This window comes from Lathamus discolor, chromosome Z, assembly GCF_037157495.1.
Source record: "Lathamus discolor isolate bLatDis1 chromosome Z, bLatDis1.hap1, whole genome shotgun sequence".
NCBI lineage: Eukaryota > Metazoa > Chordata > Aves > Psittaciformes > Psittacidae > Lathamus > Lathamus discolor.
The window spans coordinates 72955888-72980660 of NC_088909.1; the positions used below are offsets into that span (position 1 = coordinate 72955888).

At 39.9% G+C, this 24773-nt stretch overlaps 1 protein-coding gene across 1 annotated transcript in view; it reads left to right on the plus strand.

Moving 5' to 3' along the window:
• Positions 1 to 24773, plus strand: part of TMC1 (transmembrane channel like 1) — a 64097-nt gene that overhangs the window by 7823 nt on the left and 31501 nt on the right. The window contains exons 2-6 of the mRNA XM_065662014.1: positions 379 to 444; positions 568 to 928; positions 5775 to 5915; positions 20948 to 21038; positions 22284 to 22365. Coding sequence (XP_065518086.1) covers positions 379 to 444; positions 568 to 928; positions 5775 to 5915; positions 20948 to 21038; positions 22284 to 22365 — 741 coding nt within the window. The remainder of the gene's footprint in view (positions 1 to 378; positions 445 to 567; positions 929 to 5774; positions 5916 to 20947; positions 21039 to 22283; positions 22366 to 24773) is intronic.

A 24773-nucleotide genomic window follows, 5' to 3' on the forward strand; every position in this document is an offset into this window, starting at 1 on the left:
CATATGCTCAAGAAAATCTCTGAGAATTGTCTGAAAAGCATTTTAATTTTCCTTGTTCTTTTACCCAAATTGTAGGATATTGTGCTTCTTTTTGAAGGTCTTTGTGCCCTGCATATTTCTTCCACAAAATGGAGATTGTCATGACATTACTTTGGATCTTGTTTATTTGAGTGCTGAAGGAATGTACAACTATTATTTCTGCCTTCGTCTTATTTTTTTGAAAAGTATGTTTTTGAAAACCATGTTCCAAAAAGCTGCGTTTGTGAAATGGTATAAGGGAATACAAATGTGGTAATTGCCAAGAATGTCTTGAAAACCCTGCATTCCTAATGACTGATCCACACTTCACATGCACTGGCATTTGTTTTCACTCCACAGGGGGCAGTGATGTTGACCATGAAGAAGGGAGTGCAGCTGAGAACGAAGAAAATGTCAAAGTAACAGGTCAGTAATGTTGATTAATTTGTAAGGCCATACTCAGATGTTTTCTGATTATCTGCAGGAGGAGGAAAGGTCTCCTTCTAACATATTGCCCTCTCCCATGTGTTTTTTTTCCCTCCATCACAGATAAGGGAGTGAAGAGAGCAACACCGAGAACCAGAAGGGGACATGCTAGAGTGAGAGCCAGGTGTGGTGATGAGGAGGAGGATGATGATGAAGACGGTACAAGGAGAGCTGGGCATCGCAGGCACAGAAACCGTAGAGGACGGGGACGAGCAGCTAGAAATGAGGGCAGTGACTCTGAAGGAGACCCTACCAGGAAGAACCAGGCAAATGAGAAAACCAAGGAAGACGATGAAGAGGAAGATGAGAAAGGGGGTAAAAGTGGGAAAGGCAAAGAGAAGAAACAGGACAAAAAGCCTGATAAGAAAGGGAAAAAAGAGAAGGCCAACAAGAAAAAAAAAGACAAAAAGAAATCAGGATCTGGGTAATTCAATGTTTATTTTTAAAAAAATGTAAGACCATAGTTATCTTACACAAAACCTGCTTTCATTTATAGCTGTGAAATACCTGTGGTCAGTTATGACTCCCTTACTCATTATAGCCCAGTTAGAGCTGGATAGATAATTTTTTCTTTCTGCAGTGAAGAACTGCTGGCTGAATGAAACGGAAAGTTTCCACAAATCCATATCCACTTCAGTAGAATGAAGTCAGGGCACAGGTCCAGGGTGGGGATCTCAAGAACTGACCAGCCAGGCCCTTCTGTGAGTTCTGATACCCTGAGGATTAGGTCAAATCTGGTTGTGTAGAACAGGAACTCAAGCCAGGGTCACCCTTATTATAGTTAAATATCCTATGTTTATGAGCAATTCTCTGTAAAATGCATGTGAAAATAACAGAGAAGAGAAGCAAATGACAGAAAGATGTGAAACAGGTAAGACCCCCCCTGCTTTTTCCTTTCATCAAAACTAAAATTCCCCAGCCCCCAAGATGATAAACCTGCAAACACCCAAGCTCTAGTTTTATTTCCAATGCAGAACTAAGATCTTAACAGTTTTCACACCAGTAAGTTCTTTTTTCGCACTTTTTTGAGTCAGCTTTATATAAAAAGATCACTGTAATTGTGTATAATGGAGCAAATGCAGCTAGGCACGCTTATCTCAGTGGAAATGGAGGGAGATTCCACTTCCCCCATTCAGCACTTGCTACAGCTGTTTGTATTCCCAAAGGCATCACTGGAGAGCTCAGCAGGAGTAAAAGGAAAGAAGGAAATACAGTGAGACATTCTGTTGTATTAATTTATCCATGATCCCATTTCAGTACACTTCTACTTCATTTCCCTTTCACTCTTCCCTAAAAGAGTGCCTATAATCTTTCTTTTCTATAAGGTGCCTCTTCACTGTGGTGCCAATCATAGCCCTCTGTGCAATTTCCTGTACTCATACAGCAACAGTCCTAAATGTGTCAATCCATGTTCCTTTGCTTATTATTGTATTCCGTTGTATGCATTTACTAAACATTAATTAAAAATAAGCCACTGAAAATATAAAACTTAGGGAGGGTACAATGTTTTTAAATATCTTCCAAAATTCTTAACATTAAAATACGTGTTTTGGCTACATAGGAATTGCTACCTAGATTGACTTTATTCTTGGAGTAGTAAGCATAATGTTTAAGAAAAACCTGATGGATCTCTGGAATATACCTAAAAAACATTTTTTTTTTTTTTTTTTACTTTTTAGTGGACCAGCTGACAAGAATGCAGAGAAATAAATATAAGAATATGTTAAAAAGATTTTTAAAAGAAAACCAGCAAATGTAAGAAACGAAGTTAAATAGGCTGGTGGTCAGTTTAGCTTGATTCAGACAAAGGATTTGTAAACCTTCAGAAGAGAAGGGTGACAGCATAGATATATAACCTCTCTAGCAAGTTCATGAGGACCTATCACAGCAAATGCTTCCTCCTGTTTAAATGTAAACCTTGCTGTTGTAGTTATGAAATAGCCAAGAAATTTCAGCAAGAAAAGCATGAAAAAAGTAAAATAAGAAGTTGAGAAAGAAAAAAATAACCAAACAGGAAAAAAAAAAAAGATTAAAAAGAAAAGGAAAGTAAAACTAAATGTGATACTATTCCACACAGGGTGATAATATTGAATTTGCTACTTCATTGTGGCTTTTGCCACATCATCCCAAAAATATCTGTGATAAATTGCTCCTTATAGACTCACTGTGAAGGACTATGATATTCCTAGGTTGAAAAGCTATATTCTTTATTGGCTAATTGTGACTGATTGGTCTTAGGTGGAAACCGTATGCTTAAGCTAAAAATCTTCAGAGAAGGAAACTCATATTCAGCCTAGCCTGTGCGACTTCTGGTTTTACTGTGTAGCTCTGTATGTGAGCAAATCAACTGTTTAGTAGGATTACTCCAGAGTATAAAGCTTATGCTTTTCCAGCTGTACCTCGAAGATTAAAGCAGTACAAGCACTGCATCTTCTTGCTAGCAGGAACATTGCTGAAGAGCACTAACTGCCAGGGGATGTTATGAGGATTATCAATAAACAATAGAATTTTCACACACACACACAAAAAAAAAAAAGAAAAAAAAGAAAGAAATATAGTCAAATTTATTCACTCATCACTCCAGCCTCTTAAAGTCCTACCGGTCATTTCCTTGAAAATCTCCGAGCTCCAAGAAAAATTTTCGCCTTATTTTTTACCTCTATAAAATGGCGTTTACAAAATATCATTTGACAAGTAGATACTTCCATAAAGAGGAGATGAAACTAGAACCAAAACACACATTTGTAATATGAGCATAAAACAAAACACAGATTGATGATATGAGCAATTTCACAATGTGTGTCATTTAAGGATGCACCATTGATTTCTACAGCTCTACTGACTTAGAAAAAGATGCGTTGTATGGATTGAATTGGAGTCAAGGAAAATCAGGGCTTGATGTGAAACTTTTTAGTGATGTTTTATGCTCTGTGATAGCCTGAAGGTCACAGTAAATCTTTCTGCCTTTCAAATGTACAAATCACAACTTTTCATGGAAGGCTAAGACAGAATTCTGGTATCCTGGCTTGAATCTCTCAGTGTTCAACCACTTGAGCTAAAGGCAAAATCTTCTGTAACCATATGAAGTTTGACTCTGTAGTGTAAACACTCTTGAAAATACTGATTTTTTTAAAAATGCTTAGAAATTTGGAATGTTATTATTTTCCTGGTTCCAAAGGAAAGTGAAAAATGAAAGACGAGGTATGTTTACAAAGACAAAACAGTAGCTGGCAATGGGAACAAGAGCCAATATTATTCCTATTTTACCTCTTGTGTTCTGCCCAGCTTCTTTTCCTCTGGAAACTCACTGCATCGGCCCTTACCACTCATATTTCCCACTGCAGTCTTGTAAAACTGCATATTTCCATTTTGCACAACGCAGCAATCTTATTCCTAAGGAAATCCTCAATATCGGGCACATTGATGCCTGCCTGTAAATGTAAAATGCAAAGCAGCTGGTTGTAAAAAATATGGATTTAAAGCTCTCTCGAAATCTGACTCTTTTAATCCTTCTGTTCTTAAAGGCATGGCTCTTTTTTCATTATAATGCCTCAAAATCGTATGCACAGATCTTTTTATTTACCTTTATCAGTCTGACTTAAGTTTTCACATAGTTCTTAACTTGCTGGTTGCATAAGAATTGATCTGTCTGGTGTTCAATAGCAGTCCTTTCTGTAGATTTATATTTTCTGTGGCACAATTTTTTATCACATGAAATTTTGTGGCTAATGGGTTCAGCTTTCTAACATGACAGTCTTTTCAATAACATTTGAGTCTTCAATAGCAGGGCATCTGATAACTATGAAAGCCTCTTTCTTTCGTTTGCCAACTTATTCCTGCATATCTGAAATTTTTAAACCAATCCCCAGTATTGTATGCTATAGTGATGTGTATTTCATGAAACTAAAGATGGATGACCAAATGAGATATTTGTTTCTTGCTGTGTTGCGAGAATTTTGCTTTTATCGTGTTTGTTTGTTTTGAATTTTTAAATTCATATTCTTGCTGATATGTTTTGAAAGTTTTCATTCATATTCTTGCTGATAAACCTTTTTATCCTTTATGTCATACAGATAAACCCTTTGACCTTTATGTCACACTGTTTTGGTCAAAGAAGAAGTTTATGATATTCTAATTATGGAGAGGATAGAAACTATACAGTTAGGTGACTTAGGTAATGAAACATACAGCTCTGACTTCAGATTTTGAATACCAAATCCTCAGAAAGATGAATTACAAGCAAAACAGTCTGAAAACTATTGCTTGATAAAGTCTTAATGAACTGTTTCCATAACAATCTACAAAACTATAAAAAAACCCAAGCAGCAGTACATTTTCAAACATTCAAAACAAAAAAAGAAGGCAAAGAAAGCAATAGAGAAGCAAATAGAAATGCATTGAAGTGTTCTTACTAAGAGGTCAGTGGCAGTCATTGCTGTCAACTTTTTAGGACAGGAAATTAGAGTCTAATAATTTCCTCTCTATCATTCTTCTGTTTGCTGGTGTAAGAAGAGGAAACACTTGTTGCTAATGATTTGTTAGATACAATTATATGAGAGGTAAGATTGCTCACAGAAAAGGATATCTATGCAAGTTTTAGGGAAAGTGGCCATTGCTTTCCAAATGTTTTCCAAAGCAATGTTTTCCAAAGCTGCTACAAACTGGTGCATGGAGAAGTTCAGATTACGAACACAGCACATCTGTAGATGCCAATTACTATTGTGTCTGCTTACCTAGAGTGGTAGGACACATCACAGCCTTGCTGCTACGTGGCTTTGAATCCTTCCCATCTCTGAAATACCTTGATCAGTGGATGGGCTGTTCATCATGCGTTTAAACTTGTCTTTGCTGTGTCTGTGGTGTCTCTTCTCTCCTGTGGCACACTGCAGTGGGGTGAACAAATTCATTTTTATGGCCTCAGTCAAGTTTCCTCACTTGGCTGAATTTAGGCTGAACTCTCAGGAGTCTGGTTAATCCTGAAGGAACAATCAGCAGCTGTCAGACACTTCTGAAGGAGCCCTGCCCACTCCCCATGGGATGCTCTGGGTGTTGTGCTGGTTCAGTGGTAGCTCTGAACTTTGTGTTTGGGCTTTGCCTTTCATATTGAAATTCACGACAAGTCTAAGTGAACTGTGTACTCCCCCCTGTGCAACAGTGAAGGCATTTGTCTAGGTCTTAAAGTTAACAAGAATTAACACCAAGCTTCAGTGAATACTTCTGTCCTTTCTGAGTTTTGGTAATTCTTTTTTTCTTCCTGCTTTTGTTTGAAGCTCTGATTCCGACTCTGAAGAGGAACCAATTACAGAGGAGGAATTGGCCAAGTTGAAAGAAGAGGTAGAAGAAAAAAAGAAACTAATCGCCACACTACGAAACAAGCCATGGAAGATGAAAAAGAAGTTGTCTGTCCTGAAGTATGGTTTGATTACCATAATGAATATCTGCCACCCCACTTTGCACTTTGCATTGTTTTTCTGAACTTTTAGGGTTTTTTAGACGTACTGGTATAATTAACTTCAAACCATCTCTAATCTCTCTTTCCCACTGTGTGCTTTCACAGAAAGTGGAAGTAAATGGCATTGCAGATCAGGGCTTTCTGGTCTCTGTAAACCTGAAATGAGATATGAAAAACATAAATATTTTTCTTTTTTAAGTTTCCATTACACCACCCTGTAAAATCTTTCATTTTTCTTCAGTTAGATAAAAATTGGTAAATTATAAATTCAGTATCTTATTCAAGAAAAATTATGCTATTTCAGGAATACCTCAAGATTACTGGGGTAGGAAGAGAGGATTTTTTTTTTTTTTTAACTTTTCAGAAAGAAAAACTGATTTTTTTTTTAACTTACAAAACACAAAACTAATTAGAAAATTATTAAAATGATCTCATGCATTTTAAGGTATGCCACATATAAAACTGTATTTTGCCCTAGAAAACCTATCACTGTATTTTTTTTAAGGCTAAAGATTAAGTTTTCATTTACACTTACATTTCCAGCAAACAGAGGTAACTGGGTAAACAAAGAGAACTTTATCCTTTTGCCAAAACTGCCAAAATTCATTTTTTGCTCCTATGACTTGAATAACTCATTCACAGCACCACATAGTCCAAGGTCAATCAAAAGACACTTCTGGGCCTTGGTTGGTAATGGAGGTTGGAACAGAGGCAACTTTTCCCTCTGTCCTTCCAGCTGTGGGTAGTAGTATTGGAAGAGCCAGATGGTTCCAGTCTATTAATACATGGCTCCATGGCTGGTGTTGTGTTATGATCTGCATGGCACCAGGACTGCTGGTGTTAAATGGGATTCTTCTCTCTGAAAGAGGGAAGAAGGTCTTTGCTCATGAGCTAATGGGGTTGATTGGCAGAGATTTAAACAAGACTTGAAGGAGGAAGTGGATAACATCAGGCTTGCTCATTACAAACCAGGGGATAATGCACCAAGGTCTGAGAGATGGGTTGCTGTGAGGGCCCTCAGCCTATTGCTCTGTGATATGCTGGGTGCACTGGAGCCCACTTGAAGTCCTACAGATAGGAGCTAGAGTGTTTTGAGGTAATAAGAACCAACATGGAAGCACAAAGGAAATAATTCAAAGGATTTTTTTTCAGTGTTGTTTTTATTGTTATTTTTGTTATTATTGTTAGTATTGTGTTCCTCTAAAAAGATGACATGGCTGATAGCCCAGGTGAAGTGCGTCTTCACCAGTGCACACAGCATGGGCTACAAACAGAAGGAATTGGAAGCCACTGTGCTGTTATGAATAGTTGCAATTACTAAAATTTGGTGGGATGAATCCCACTGTGTTGTACCACTGCTATCAATGGCTACAAGCTGTTTAGAAGAGATAGGTGAGGGAGGAAGAATGGAGGGATTGCCCTCTGTGTCAAGCAATGGGTAGATTGTGAAGAACTGTCTCTGAAGAGTAGCCATAAACTGGTTGAAAGCTTGTGGGAAAAAATTAGACGCCAAGCCAACATGGGGGACCTTGTAGTTGGCACTTACTACAGGCTGCTAATCAAGGGGAGCCTATTGACAAAGCCTTCTTATTCCAGTTGCAGGAGGCATCATGCTTGCAGGCTCTTATCCTGCTGAGAGACTCCTCTAACACCAAGTGCAGGCTGGCAGGTGGAGGGATTCAGAATAGCTCTGTGGAGGAGGACTTGGGTGTACTTGCGGATGAAGAACTAGACATGAGCTACGAGTGTGTGCTCACAGCTCAGAAAGCCAACCATGTCATGGGCTGCACAGAAAGAGGCATGGCCAGTAGGTAGAGAGAGGTGATTCTCCCACTCTGCTCTGGTGAGACCCTGGTTGGAGTACTATAACCAGCTCTGGGGCCCCCACATAAGAAGGGCATAGACCTGCTGGAGAGGGTCCAGAGGAGGGCCACAAAAATTATCAGATCTGGAGCACCTCTTGCAGGAAGAGAGAAAGACTGAGAGAGCTGAGTTTTTTATCTTGGAAAAGAGAAAGTTCTTCTAGCAATCCTCAGTGAATGCTACACTGCTGTACTTTTTTCTTCTCTGAGGTGGGCTTTAAACCACTAGTGAATTTTCAAACTCCTACCCTTGTTGTCTGCCTTTTTATCTTAATGATTTCTTTGTTTGTATTCAGGGTGGAGTGGGCCTTGTATATTCAGCATGGGCAGCAACTGTACCTAGGAGTCCATTAGTCCAGTGACTTTTAAATTCTTGTATTTATGAAATCTAGTCTGGAAACTACACAAGCATTCTGCTTCATTTGCTGACATTAGAAGATTTGTTTTAGTAAACAAGATGCATCAATGTGTTCTTATGGCAGTTTGCAAAAATGTGGGTTTTTTTCTCCTTTGCTACAGCCCTCTCTGAAGAAGGCCTGGAAGCATAGAATCAGCTGATTTGTCCTAGAAAAATGTGTATTCCAAAAACAAGTTACAGTTCTTCAGATCAGTTTATTTATTTTGAATCTACTTTTCATAACTTAAGAATTACATTTATTACGATGTTTCTCTGTCAAATAAGATTTCAAAAATAGTCACCTTTTATTCCAGGCAATTTTATTTAGAGTGTTGCAGTTCTGGCAGGGTCCTCATATCTCAGCAGAGGAAACACATAAATTCAGCAAACACCTGGAATGAAAAAAAAAAAAAAAAGATAAAACCTATTATTGGTGAAGTTTTTAAACCTGTGTGCTGAGAATTAGGCCTTTAAATCTGTGTTTAGCATCTTAAATGAAAATAAAGGAATTTAAACAAGGGAAGTTTAGATTGGATATAAGGAGGAAATTCTTTCCTGTTAGGGTGGTGAGGCACTGGAATGGGTTGCCCAGGGAGGTTGTGAGTGCTCCATCCCTGGCGGTGTTCAAGGCCAGGTTGGATGAAGCCTTGGGTGGGATGGTTTAGTGTGAGGTGTCCCTGCCCATGGCAGGGGGGTTGGAACTAGATGATCTTGAGGTACTTTCCAACCCTAACTCTTCTATGATTCTAAACATTTATTTTTTTTTTTAAGAAATGTTAATTTGTCTGAGCCCTCCCCTATTTGGGGGTAAAGATTTAACTTCCACTTAATTCTGTGTTATAAGAAATTGATAAGAAAGTATAGGGTAGGAAAGATTATTTGTATTTAGCTCTAGTGACCACTTGGTAAAATAGTTAAACTTTTCCTTCAATCTTTGTTCTTAAAATGCATGAATGAACAATAACTTTAGAACACGGATGCAGAACTATATGGTCTCTATAAAATGCCTTCTGTCAAGACCTAGCTTAAATGGCATTCTTAATAGAGCTGCACTGGCAAATTAGATCAGCTCTAATTTCTAATTTACATCCCTGTGTCTTGAAAGATGCATTTCAAACAGCCCCTGATTATTCTCTGAAAAACCATAGCTGAAGACAGTGCTCTGCTGCAGAGTGTTCCTCTGCAGTTCGGAGCTGAACTGTACCGGCACTATCAGACTCTCACCTCACCTTGAGGTCAGATCTTTACAGGTCTGGAGATGTGAAAAAAGTGAGGAACAAGCCCTGAAAGGGTGTTATGCAGGAAACTACATCACCATTCTCCCAACCTTGAGGAAACAGAGGTTAGGCTGTGGGATGGGTACATAGTGGTCTGTGCCGGTGAGAGCACACATGTACTTGGAGTCCAGACATTTTCTCTTTTCTAAGACTAATATTCCTGTTCAGAAAGGTTTTCTTGTTCTCTTTATTTTTCTCCTACTTGCTTAATGGTTTGTGAGTACTGCTGTTGTGCCTTTTCAATGGGAGATGATTTTTCCTCTTGATGCTGCCTACTCGGGCAACCTTTTGGCCAGGACAAAATAACCTGAAGAGCCATTAGATGATAATGACTATCAATCATTACTTACAAAGTTGAGATTTAGAAAGGGGAGTAAACTGTTGAAAATATTTTTGGATTAGAAAAAGGCACAAAAAATAAAACTCATGGGCACCACTTCAACTGTTGAAATTGGAAAACCTCCAGGGAAAGATATCCTAATTTACCTCTGAGGGTTAATAGCAAAGGCTATTAACAACTGTGTAGTTTATATCCACCAGCAAAGCCTATTATGTTACCATACAATCAGAGACTTGAACACAAAGAGTCCAGATATGTACCAATAGTGGTCTCACTTTAAAGCCAGTTAACAAACTATCACAACAAATAAAATGACAATATAAAAATTAAAAAGGCAGTCAAATATCAAGCTTAGGCTTTTTAAAGGACTTCCAATTAAATATAGATTTAAAGAGAGCCATGACAACTTTTTGGCTTTTTCTAAGAAAAACAGTAAAGAGCAGAGCAGTCTCCGCTTCATCTGCCGGGGAGAGAATATAATGTGGCAAATTTTCAGTATTTTTTAGCATCATTTATTTTATTACATGACTTAGATTACCCATCAAAACAGATGAATTGGAAATATTTTTAAGTATATATACAAAACCCAAAGATACATAAGGTACATGTGTGGGATGGTGGAAATTTCTCATCTTTGGATGCCCTCTTTGTACTACAATGAATCAGTATTTTATCTCTCTTGCTATGGACATACTGGATGTTCTGGAGGCCAGCTGGGTATTAAATGACACCATAATTTGCCCATTATTACCACTGAACTGCTTTTCAAGTGAGCTGTGCCTGACAACAGTTGTTTTTGCAGTCAGTTTTTAGCCAATCTTTTTAAGACTTGGAGAAGTCCTGGGTAATCAATATTAATAAGACATTTCTTTTTAATGAGTTTTTGGGTCTTGGAGACTGAAACCTCCCTGAACTGTTACTGAAAAATGTGAGCAATCCACTTGAATTCTATTCATTAGCAACAACCTCTGAGAGCTGTAATGCATCCTCTCTCTGCAGCACTGAAGTGCCCATAGCACTGTATACCTAGCACTTTGGGATCTGTAACTCCACACCTGATATTAATAATTAACTCTGGCTTTTCTGGGACAATAATGCCTGACCCTATGCAACATTTATTAGTTCCTTGTGTCTGTAATTCAATTAATAAGGTTTCTCAGAAGCTTCTTTAAATTCACGGTTAGCTAACAGGGCACACTTTGGCCTATCTTGTGATATAGATAATTTACCTATAACACATGATACCAGTGATTACAAAGCTCAGTTTTGTCGCTCTGTGTTGGTTTTGACACGTCCTCATGTTAGTGAAGTTTCATTACTTCCAAATAGGTATGCATAGACATGTATGTGGTTTTGGTTGTTGTGATTTCTAAAACAGTTCTCTGGGTTCAGAACTACTTTTTATTGATTGACCGTTCTTCCTGTCTTCACATTTTATTTTTAAATGGAGAAAAGGAGGAAAGGATAAAGTGTGTCAAAAGTCTGCAGGCACGTACAAACAGAGGTCTTTCAGAGAGGTAGTTTAGAATTCAAGTTAGAAACCTGAATTAACATATTGAATTATATTTAACAAAAAAAAAAAAACAAAACCGAACAACCCACGTGTCACAGACACAGAAAGGACATTGCAAGCCTGTTCCCTGGCTGAATCTTGCCAACTTGTTCCTGAACTTTTAAATCCAGGAAGTTTAAGAAGTCGGGGAAAGGTCTCCTTACCCTACAAATCAGAGGTCAGCAGTAATGCAGAGCTGGTGATGGAAGAAAAGCTGAGGGTGTGAGGGAAAACATATTCTGTTTGATGGCTCAGCATTACCTGGTAATTACGGTTTCTGTATTACTTTGCACATAACTGCACACATGTTTCTGCCTCATTACCCATAGGCCCTTTTTCAAGCTCTGCTTCTGCAATGAATTTGCTTTTCAGGTATTTCATTAAAACTCTGGTGGGACTTTTTCATTCCAGAATCAAGTTGTTATTGAGATTTGCATGTAACTACCAATTAAGTAAGATCTTAAAGTCATGCAAATATTCATGAATACAGCTAACAGGCTGCTGTGGAACACTTAATAAATCCTCTGTACATTTGCACTTGGTGGGTTTGCCTTGTAAGACTTACTCTCTCTAAATGAATAGTATGGAAATGCTATTTAGAATGTTAACTTGTAAAATCCACTGCACGTCAAAAGAAAAGGTGCTTGTAAAACATCAGATGTAACCTGATGTCGTTTGTTCCAAGAGTGGGAGAAAGCTTACACTTTTCGTTCACAAAATGCTTTTTAAACCATATTTTTTTTCAACTGCATAATAATCATAGAATCATAGAATCATTTAGGTTTGAAAGGATCCTTAAGATTATCTAGCCTAGCTTGTATCCTAACACTGCCAAGTCCACCACTAAGCTACATCCCTGAGCACCACATTCACGCGTCTTTTAAGTTCCTTTAGGGATGGTCACTCACCCACTTCTGTGGCATCCTGTTCCAATGCTGGACAGCCCTCCTGGTGAAGAAATTTTCCCTAATACCCAATCTAAATCTTCCGTGGCACAACTTGAGGCCATTTCCTCTTGTCCTACCACTTGTTACTTGGAAGAAAAGACCGACAAATGGTGGAAGTACCAACTAGGAGAGCAGCGCTGCTAGATTTAGTACTCGCCAACAAGGAGGGTTTGGTCGAAGTGGTGACGGTCAATGGCAGCCTTGGCTGCAGTGACCATGAGATGGTGGAGTTTAGGATCCTCTGTGGGAGGAATAGAATACCCAGCAAAGCCACAGTTCTGGATTTCCGAAGGGCCAACTTTGGCCTCTTCAGTCAACTGCTAAGGGAAGTCTCATGGGAAAGTGTACTAGGCGGTAAAGGGGCTCAAGATAGTTGGTTAGCATTCAAGGACCGCTTCTTCCAAGCTCAGGATCGGAGCATCCCAATGAGTAGGAAATCAAGTAAGGGATCTAGGAGACCGGCGTGGTTAAACAAGGAGCTGCTGGGCAAACTCAAGTGGAAAAGGAGAATCTATGGATTATGTAATGAGGGGCTGGCCGCTTGGGAGGAATATAGGACAGTTGTTAGAGGATGTAGGGAGGCAATTAGGACAGCTAAGGCCTCCTTGGAACTCAATCTTGCTAGTCGGGTTAAAGACAGTAGAAAGGGCTTCTTCAAATACATAGCAAATAAAACTAACACAAGAGGCAATATAGGCCCACTGCTGAACGAAGTGGGTGCCCTGGAGACAGAGGATATAAAGAAGGCAGAGGTGCTGAATGCCTTCTTTGCCTCTGTCTTTACTCCTGCAGACTCTCCCCGAGGGCCCCGGATTTCTATAGCCCCAGAAGGAGTCAGGACAAAGGAGGAGTTTGCTTTGGTAGATGAGGATTGGGTTAGGGATCAGCTATGCAATCTGGACATCTGTAAATCGATGGGTCCAGATGGAATGCACCCACGGGTGCTGAGGGAGCTGGCGGAGGTCATTGCTAGGCCACTTTCCATCATCTTTGGTAAGTCGTGGGAAACGGGCGAGGTGCCTGAGGATTGGCGGATGGCAAAGGTCACACCAATCTATAAGAAGGGCAAGAAGGAGGACCCGGGTAATTATAGTCCGGTCAGCCTTACCTCCATCCCTGGAAAGGTGATGGAACAACTTATTCTTGACTCCATCACTAGGCATATCAAGGATGAGGGGGTCATTAAGAACAGCCAACATGGTTTTATGAGGGGGAAGTCATGTATGACCAACCTTATAGCCTTCTATGAGGAAGTGACTAGGTGGAGGGATGAGGGTAGAGCGGTAGATGTAGTTTTTCTTGATTTCAGTAAGGCATTTGATACTGTCTCCCACAGCATCCTCATAGATAAGCTAAGGAAGTGTGGGCTTGACGATCAAGTAGTGAGGTGGATTGAGAACTGGTTGAAAGGAAGAAGGCAGAGAGTTGTGGTCAATGGCGCAGAATCTAGCTGGAGGTCTGCGACTAGTGGAGTTCCTCAGGGGTCGGTGCTGGGACCGGTGCTGTTTAATATTTTCATCAATGACCTGGATGAGGGAACTGAGTGCACCCTCAGCAAGTTTGCTGATGACACAAAACTGGGAGGAGTGGCTGACACACCAGAGGACTGTGCTGCCATTCAGCGAGACCTGGACAGGCTGGAGAGTTGGGCGGGGAGAAACTTGATGAAATTTAACAAGGGCAAGTGTAGAGTCTTGCATCTGGGGAAGAACAACCCCATGTACCAGTACAGGTTGGGGGGTGACCTGCTGGAAAGTAGCGAAGGGGAAAGGGACCTGGGGGTCCTGGTGGATAGAAGGATGACCATGAGCCAGCAATGTGCTCTTGCGGCCAAGAAGGCAAATGGCATCTTAGGGTGCATTAGAAAGGGAGTGGTTAGTAGGTCAAGAGAGGTTCTCCTCCCCCTCTACTCAGCCTTGGTGAGGCCGCATCTGGAATATTGCGTCCAGTTCTGGGCCCCTCTGTTCAAGAAGGACAGGGAATTGCTTGAAGGAGTCCAGCGCAGAGCCACAAAGATGATTAAGGGAGTGGAACATCTCCCTTATGAGGAGAGGCTGAGGGAGCTGGGTCTCTTTAGCTTGGAGAAGAGGAGACTGAGGGGTGACCTCATCAATGTTTACAAATATGTAAAGGGTGGGTGTCAGGGTGATGGAGCTAGGCTTTTTTCAGTGATATCCAGTGACAGGACAAGGGGCAATGGGTGTAAACTGGAGCATAGGAAGTTCCACGTTAACATCAGGAAGAACTTCTTTACTGTAAGAGTGACAGAGCACTGGAACAGGTTGCCCAGGGGGGTTGTGGAGTCTCCTACACTGGAGATATTCAAGGCCCGCCTGGACAAGTTCCTGTGTGATGTACTGTAGGTTACCCTGCTCTTGTGGGGGGGTTGGACTAGATGATCTTTTGAGGTCCCTTCCAACCCTTGGGATTCTGTGATTCTGTGATTCTGTGACATCTGCATCGGTACAACCTCTTTTCAGGTAGTTGTAGAGAGTGGTAGGGTCCCCCCCGAGCCTTCTCTTCTCCAGGCTAAACACCCCCAGTTTCCTCAGCTGTTCTTCATCAGACTTCTGCTCCAAACCCTTCACCAGCTCTGTTGCCCTTCTCTGAACCTGGTCCAGCATCTCAATGTCCCTCTTGTAGTGAGAGGCCCAGAACTGAACATAGGATTTGAGATGCAGCCTCACCAGTGCCCAGCACAGGGGGATGATCACTTCCCCGGCCCTGCTGGCCACCCTGTTTCTGATACAGGCCAGGATGCCACTGGCCTTCTTGGCTGCCTGGGCGCAAGCTGGATCATATTCAGCTCTATCAGTCAACACCCCCAGGTCCTTTTCCTTCGAGCAGCTTTCCAGCCACTCTTCCCAAGCCTGTAGCTTTGCATGGGGTTATTGTGGCCCAAGTGCAGGACCCAGCACTTTGCCTTGTTGTAACTCATACCACTGGCCACAGCCCATTGATCCAGCCTGTCTAGATCCCTCTGCAGAGCCTTGCTATCCTCCAGCAGATCAACCTCCAACAGCCAGCACCCCCAGTATGTAAATTTACTGAGGGTGTATTCAGTCCTCTTGTCCAGAGCATTGATAAAGATATTTTCAATATAACTGGTCCCAGTACTGAGCCTTGGGGAACAGCACTTGTGACCATCTTCCAACTGGATTTAATTCCATTCATTGCCACCATTTGGGCCAAATAACATGTGCTACTTTTTATTAACTATGCAATGATTTTTGCATTATTATCTGATGAATTTGGCTATTCACAAAAAAGGGAAATATTAATAGGCAGTTTTTAATGCATTTTTGAAGCCTAATGCATGTTTGAAATATACTTTATTGTAAAAAATACAATTAGTTAAAACCCCACAGTATATTGTAACTAGACTAGAACATAAATACAATATATATGTAAAACTAAATAATACAGCAAGTCCACCGTTTGGGCTTAGTTGATTTTTTTCAAGATTTATAGAACAAATTTATAAGCACTGGAAAGCCATATATGAAAAAAAATGAAAGGGGTTGCTTCATACTTTTTCCACGAAACATTAATGTAGCTTCGCAAATATTGTACATGCATGGATCCAACTGGTTTTGTGCTCTGATCTTGCATGTGTAACTCAGTTGACTGGGTAGTATCAGTGATCTGGTTTCAGATCATTGTCTGGTTTGTCTGTGCTGCAGTGATGAACTCAGTCCAATGAAGGCCAATGAAGTGAAAATCCGAGAAAAACAGGTTGTAAAGCAGTAACATTTAGGGGCAGTTTATAAGAGTTCTGTACCCAGCACACACTGTAGCAGGCAGTGCTGGGGAAGAACAGATTCAGGGAGAAAGGAAACCTTAGCCACTAGCAAAGCAAGACTCAGGGAAGCATTCAGGAGGGTTAGCAGCATTAAACCTGGAAATCCAGATCACCTTGTTCAAAAAGCAATGTTTTGGTTTGTCCTTGAGAAAAATCTTGAATAGTGCTAAAAGTGGTGAAGTGATAGGTTGCTTGATGGAGAGTCCAGGAGGTAGAGAGGAAGAAGAAATACTACTTTTTGCAAAAAACTTTGTAAAAAGACATTTCGAACAAATGAACAGAAGGCTTGGATTGAGAGTTAAAAATAAATCTTTTTATGTTTTCCAGTGTGGAAAGTTCCATTTTGCTCTGTTTTAGCTTAATTTTATAGCAGAACACGTCTGTGGAGAATTTCTGTGTTCAGCTATAGGTGCAAAATATGTTCATATCTGCTACAGAGGATTTTTTATGTCAATGATTGTTTTCATATTATCCCTTAGATTTCCAATTTACTTCTACTGTAAAAAAAGAAACAAAACCAAAGCAACAACAAACAAATGACAAATCAACCCCCCAAAACCAACCAACCAAAAATCCCTATGATTTGAAGTCCTCGTATTCTGCAGTATAACAGCAAGTGGTTAGTGAGTAAAAGCAGAGGTTTTCTGCAGCTCTGGAGGCTTTTGATTTCAGTAATTTTTCATAAACAAGCTCAAGTGCTTGAATTACCTAGTGATAGAAGTGGTGGTGGGAGGTTTTCCTCTTAAGTCTAGAATATAACATGCTGCCTTGGGAGGCAGGTACATTTCCAGTTTATTGATTCTGGCTGCTTTTACGGTATTCCAGCACTGACTGCAGAGTTTATGAGGAAGCTGCCATCTGCTGTTAGGACTGCCTTATATCTCCTGACAGTGGAACAAGATTTTAAATCCTGAGGACATGGATTTAGAAGGGACCCTTGGGCCCTGGAAGAGTCTGTTTTCTTTGACTTATTTGAGGGGGCTAAAATTTAAAGTAGATTTTTTTTTTGAGAATCAAAATGAAAGAAAGAGATGTGAGTGCTGAGCCAGAAAATCTTTGAAGGACTCAATTAATGGAAAATAAAGAAGGCTCAGTCAGTGACAAAGCTAGCTAAAGTACAGAAAGATCAGATTCCAAAATCCAGAACACAAATATGATCCAGAAAAGCAGAACTGAGAATAAGGGATCTAGAGCATTAAAAAGACACTGACTCAGTCTCTGAGGAACACTTTGAAGTGGTGAATAGGTGTAATGTGTGGCTGGGGTGGTGGCTGGGTCTTTTTTTTTTTTTTTAATCTGAATTTGCCTTATACCACAGGAAAAAGAAAAAAAAAAAAAAAGAGTGATTGGATTGGGATACATTTCATTGTGTGTAGTTTTTGCTTCTGCTAACCTTTGTCTTTGAAGAAGGAAAGGGGATCTCAGGTGGTGGGAAAATGCATGCTGAACTCCTGGGGAGGTCAGGTTAACTGGCACTGATCCTAATGCCTCACCATCTGGGTTTAGGTGTGAGCACTTGGAAGGTGAGAGTGCTCAGAGAGCTATCAAGGGTGGAAAGCTCTCAAAGAGTGAAAGCTAAATACAGTAGCTCAATTTTGCAGTCTTGGGAAGTGTAGAAACAAAAGGCCGTTTAGAGCCTTGTTACTGTGAGCGAAAGAGACTGGTGCAGTGGGTGTCTAGTGGGGAAAGATTTTGGTAGGTCTTCAAATGATAGTATGAAGATCACCCCAAGTGTTTCTAGTTACTAAAAATGCACAGTATTTTAAAAGATGATTTTTAACCATCTTTTTAAAAAATCATAGCTAAGATTTTTAGCTGTGAGTTAAGGGAAATTATGGCACAGGTAATAGCCTTCTTCATACACAATTTTAATTCTCCTTTATCACGGCTACACCACTAATCTGACAATGGCATTGTCAGATTTTGCAGTTTAACAAAATATTTTTGCTTCCTTGCATAAAATACCTGAACAGAAGATATAAGCATGAGAATTTATTTTACTCAGTGAATTTGTCTGTAGTGCTTCTGGAGAGTTGTGCATCACAGATAATATTTTCCCAACAGTCTGTCTTTTCTCAAGTGTTTACTGTTATACCTAACATAATACACAAAGCTTTGCAGTCATCTAGTGTGGTGGCAAAGTAGTTATACACTTTTGTGCATATACTGACAGCTAAGATTTCTTACCCTATTTTTGAGTGGTTTAGATTAGGACGTTTAACCTTTAGGGCACATTTTCTCAATAGAGATACATTAGATATAAGGAAGAAGTTCTTTACTGTGAGGATGGTGAGGCACTGGAGTAGGTTGCCCAAAAAAATGGTAAATGCTCCATCCCTGGCAGCGTTCAAGGCCAGGCCAGAAGAGTCTTGGGTGACAAGGTTTAGTTAGTGTGGCAGGGGATTTGGAACTAGATGATCATAAGGTTCTTTCCAACCCTAAACATTCTATGATGATTCTATGATAGTCAACTTTATAGATAAAAATTAGGTGAAATTGTTTTAATCCACAGCCATTATGCCTTTTAAAACAATCTAAGAATCTTCATTTCATATTTGTAGCAACATTGTATTTTTCAACTTCCATATGCTTATAAGCAAAATTATAGTGTTTTGGGAATGACTGAAGCTACACTTCTATAAAATTATTCTAAGAATGCTGCAATTAGAAATTATATATGCATACATTCTGAAGAGTTGAATTAAGTCCAACTTTGAGAAGGTGAAACACACAGGAAACAAGGCGTTAATGTATACGTGTTAATGTATACTGTGAGAATGAAGGCTTGGGCCCACTGTAGGAGAGGATCTGGTTTGAGACCATCTTAAAAATCTGAATGTGCACAAGTCCATGGGACCCGATGGAATCCATCCACGGGTCCTGAAGGAGCTGGTGAATGAAGTTGCTAAGCCACTGGCCATCGTATTTGAAAAATCATGGCAGTCAGGTGAAGTTCCCAACTACTGGAAAAAGGGAAATATAACCCCCATTTTCAAGAAGGGGAAAATGGAAGACCCGGGGAATTACAGACCAGTCAGTCTTACCTCTGTGCCTGGCAAAATCTTGGAGCACATTCTCCTTGAGGGCATGCTAAGGCACATGAAAAACAACAAGGTGGTTGGTGACAGCCAGCATAGCTTCACTAAGGGGAAATCCTGCCTGACCAATTTGGTGGTCTTCTATGATGGGGCTACAGAACTGATGGACAAGGGTAAAGCAGTTGATGTCATCTACCTGGACTTGTGCAAAGCATTTGACACTGTCCTACATGACATCCTTGTCTCTAAATTGGAGAGATATCAATTTGATGGATGGACCACCTGGTGGATGAAGAACTGGCTGGATGGCCGCACACAAAGATTTGTGGTGAATGACTCAATGTCCAGCTGGAGACCAGTAATGAGTGGTGTCCCTCAGGGATCACTGTTGGGACTGGTCTTGTTTAACATCTTTGTTGGTGACATGGACAGTGGGATTGAGTGTGCTCTCAGCAAGTCTGCCGATGACACCAAGCTGTGTGGTTTGGTTGATAACGCTGGAAGGAAGGGATGCCATCCAGAGGGACCTTGACACGCCTGTAAGGTGGGCTGATGCCAACCTTATGAAGTTCAACCATGTCAAGTGCAAGGTCCTACACCTGGGTCAGAGCAATCCCAGGCACAGCTACAGACTGGGCAGAGAAGAGATTCAGAGCAGCCCTACAGAGAAGGACTTGAGGCTGCTTGTTGATGAGAAAATGAATATGAGCCGTCTTCAGTGTGTGCTTGCAGCCCAGAAATCCAACCGTATTCTCGGCTGCATCAAAAGGAGCGTGACCAGCAGGTCGAAGGAGGTGATCCTGCCCCTCTACTCTGCTCTTGTGAGACCTCACCTAGAGTATTGTGTGCAGTTCTGGTGTCCTCAACATAAAAAGGACATGGAACTGCTGGAACAAGTCCAGAGGAGGGCCACGAGGATGATCAGGGGACTGGAGCACCTCCCGTATGAAGACAGGCTGAGAAAGTTGGGGCTGTTCAGCCTGGAGAAGAGAAGGCTGCCTGGAGACCTCATAGCAGCCTTCCAGTGTCTGAGGGGGGCCTATAGGGATGCTGGGGAGGGGCTCTTCATTAGGGACTGTAGTGGTAGGACAAGGGGTAATGGGTTAAAACTTAAACAGGGGAAGTCTAAATTGGATATAAGGAAGAAATTCCTGTTAGGGTGGTGAGGCACTGGAATGGGTTGCCCGAGGAAGCTGCGAATGCTCCACCCCTGGCAGTGTTCAAGGCCAGGCTGGACGAAGCCTTGCGTGGCACTCTTTAGCGTGAGGTGACCCTGATCATGGCAGGGGGGTTGGAGCTAGATGATCTTGAGGTCCTTTCCAACCCTAACTATTCTGTGATTCTATGATTCTATGCAAAATAAAAAATGACTATAAATTTTGCTTAGGTAGCCCAACAACAATTTATATTAGGTGGAACCAGGAGGAATAAGAGTTTGTGAGTGGCACATATGAGCAGCCCCTGAACTGCAAAAGATAGTCACTATGACTAAAAATATTTGAGAACACTAACTGTATGTAGGCAATTCTCAGAGGTCCAAATGAATTTGTTTGAGAGCTGATTACTGAAGTTGCTTGTTCTGTTTGCACTATATGTAATTATTCTCCTGTGAAATACAAAATACCAGCCCTGTTCTTTGAAGCATTACTAAGAGAACAAGATTTTACAAAACTCTTAGAGGAGTTAGAACACATAAAAAATTACATTGATACATTAGAGACAATATGAAATTTACCATAGCATCATCTGTATCTTCCTTTTGCCTTCATTTTCCAGGGAAGCCCAGCTTTTTGTTGAAAAGTTTGAAGGTGCTCTTGGAAAAGGAAAAGGAAAAAAATTCTATGCATACAAAGTGATGATGACCAAGGTAAATTTATTATTTCACTAAGTGCATGTAATGCAAATGGGGAGCCTTTTGTCCATTATTGCCATACATACCCATCTAGATAAACAGAATTCCTTCTCTTTCTTTGCATTTTGACACTTTTACTTCCACTGCTCTTGCATGAAAATATTTCTGATGCAAACTCACCATTTGATTAAGGCTTGATTTTACAAGATTCTGCAAGAGTTTAATATCTTGTGAAGGTTAATTTCTCTTGGTATACATATATATGGTTTGAATCCAAAGCTCAGTGTCTCCCTTTTGGCAAAGTTCTGTGAAGGATCAAAAGGTGTGTTTTTGCCCTACAACAAAAGTGCTGTAGGCATCTCCACTGAGCTAAAGCTCCAGGGCTATGTATATTCTAGGAAGTAATATGGCTCTGTAGGATTGTGACTGAAAGGCTGAACAGTGGTTGCTGAGGATCCAGTGTTTGCACAGTATATATTTTGGCAGGTCTCTCTTACAGATAAATCCTTTGTGGTCTCAAACAATAAATACCCACTAGCAGTGGATGTGGATTAAGGTGGTCCTCAAGTACATTTTTCGACTAAGTTTTATGTGCTAACACTGCTATACAGTGCAAATCTAAGTGTAGTAAATCAGGATGGTTTGGGAGATTCACTTCAAAAGCACACTCTTGCCCCAAACTAAAATGCTTATGCAGAATGATGCTAAGAATATTTGGTAAGGTTACTTGCTACATACAGGTTTAGCCTTAGTTAGACTGGACTTTCTGCAAACATCACAGACTCAAGCATCTGCTGAGTCACGTCTCATAAGCATTAATGTTCACAAAAAATAATGAGGCTTTCAAACTCAGCTGGGCACAAGAAGCTCTATTACAGAAGTTACACTTATCTAATAGATAAACTATTATGTAGAATAATTGTAATTAAACAGCACAGTTTGAGCTCCAGATCTGAATTTTGAATAGAACAGGAAATAAATTAAATTCTCAGAAACAATTTGAAAACAAAAAGAATGGAATGAAAAGTAGAGGTTATTTAATCATATTTCTTGTGGAAGACATATGGATTTTACACAAAGCCAGTAGGAGACATATTCAGAACAAACGAAAGAAGATGGCTCTTCATAAGCTAGTGCTTCTATTGCAGTGGGCTCTGCCAAAGGATATTGTGAATGATTAAGGGGTTACGATAGCTCAAGGGGAAACAGCATCTGGGCACTGAGATAATGGTGATCTTTTTTATCTGTGACCCATTTCAGAAGTGGATGAAATTTCAGAGAGATTTTGAGAATTTTAAGACAGCCTGCATACCCTGGGAAATGAAAATTAAGGAGATTGAAAGTAAGTACTTAAGGAAGGTAATAAAGAATAGTACCTAGTGTCATATTTCTGATGCATGTAAAAATCTTGTTACTTATCAGTGCTTTAGAAATAAAGGTCTATATTCAATGTATAGTATAAACTCAATGAGTATTTATTTTTTCTTAATATTTATTGAGCTTGATATTATAGCTAGTTGAAAATTTCCTTGAGAGAATGTTAATCAATTTACAGATAAAAATCTTGAATACACAGTTTAGCAGCCAGGGGTGAAGTTAATCCCTGAAAGTGGCATTAGGATTTAGACATTGCCTACCTTAATTTTATTTTGTCTGTATTTATACTATAATTATTTCTGTGATATTTTTTCATCATCTTGAGCCTTATGCAAGTGGTATTTTGGCATTGTTGCTCTCATTTTCAACCATATAATACAACACAGAGAAAACAGCAGTGGTCTTGGATGTCCCCATATATTAGGCATAAATATAAAAACACCCAGGGTACTTAGAATTATGTTTATGTTTGAGAGTAGGTTTTTGGCATGTCAGTTTTGTGTTTGAGTTCCAGTGATGCATATAAAATTCAGCCCTTTCTTTGAATGAGACTTAGCTTAATTACACAGGCACCTGAGTGAAGCTTGCCACTGATGAAACGCAGATGAAAGTGTGACGCAAACTGATTTTAGAGAAGTTGCCTTTGGAAGAAGCTGCGGTTTGCATCAGAAGTCAATAACCAGAACAGCAGAATAACAGGAAAATGATAAATATGAATTTTGTGCTGTTTTGACTGCAAAATAGTCCTTGAGAAGAACTTATATAATGTCCTGAATCATATGGTCTATGAACTCTTGAACAAATTATCTACTCACTTGAGGCAGAGTTTAGAAAGAAGCTGCTGTGTGCGTGTAGTTAAAATCAATCTCAGCAGTTAGATATACATGGTCTCTTACTGGTCTGGACATATAATAGACATCTCAGGGATTTGTGAGAACAACATTTCTTCAAGTTTCTGCAAGGGAGTAGTGGTGGCACAAGCTGTTCTGTTGGTAATAACTTACAACAGATACATTTGTTTCCCTGTAAAATCAGAACGCAAAAAAATAGAACAGGGTAATTTTTCCGATCTTGCTTTTATATCTATTCAGTTTTTCATTTAAACAAGTAACAGTTTTGCGGTTACCTGGAAGGTCCCTAAATGACAGTGTGATAGTAACTTTCAATAATATCAACAGGTAAGATTGTTTATTCTTTTTCTACTTATTTTTATTTTTCATACGCTGAGTTTTGGTCAGAAAGTATGGTCTAGAATAAGGCTTGATTTCAAAGGAGGAGCTTTGAAATATTGCTGAGGAAAAGAGTTTTCAGTCACAATTTACTTGATTCTGGTTAATCCAAGCACTAGCTCTCAGGATGTACCTCATATTAATGTGTTTGTAGTACTAAGATCAAGGTCATCTTAATGATGACACTGGTAAAGCTGCCAAGGAAAAAAAGGGGATTTAGGTATTAAAAAAAGAGAATTAGTGGAAACTTCAATGGAAAAAGTATAGTCTGCGTGTAAGGGAAAGTAAAGATTAAGATACATTGGGTCACAGAGACCAAAAAAAACGCTGTTTCAACATTTTCTAGAAAATCAATTTTCATCTGAATTTATATGTAGGTGGTGCATGTATTGCATGTTTATTAAAACGGAAAGAGTAATCCTCTGTTTCTTGTCATTTAACAAACTGTTGGTGCTGGGTCAAGGATTACCATGCATTCCCAAAAATTTCAGGTTGGCAGAGTCACTACGCGATCACTTGTAAAACCATTTTTATATCAATATCTGATCAAAATCTCCAGATTTAATCAGAGATCAAATAATGAACAGATAGGAGGAGCAGCCACCTTTTCAACGCTCAGCTTCAAGCTTGTGTGTGTGAACTCCAGGAAACGAAATGTGTTTAACAATTACTTTCATCAAACATGCAGTTGTATTAAAGAAGCAGTGGTACCTCGGCAAGGAGAGGCATGTTGGAGCTTAGTTCAAACCCTTGTAAAATAACAATAACAGTACTAACTTAAACACATGGCATCAGAAAGTGAACAGAATGTGCCTGATACTGCTTATAAAGAATTTGGCAGAAAAATATCTTTGGTTGCTGAAGACTTTACATAAGACTTGTTAAATGCAGAACATTGAGCACCTTAGAAGAATCTTGTTGGAACTGGTAGCACCTTGCATGTAACCACTGGATCCTTCAGTCTACCCAAAATACTGAGGAGTGATTGAAGAAAATGGTTCAACACTAGGCTTGGACACCAGGATCAATACTTTTATAGTTAGTGTCGATAACATTGTGATCAGTCTGTAGCCATGTCAGTTCCCATGGACTGCAGTCTCATGTAGCAAAATGTGGCTGCATGAAGGAAATCTGAGGGAGTGTT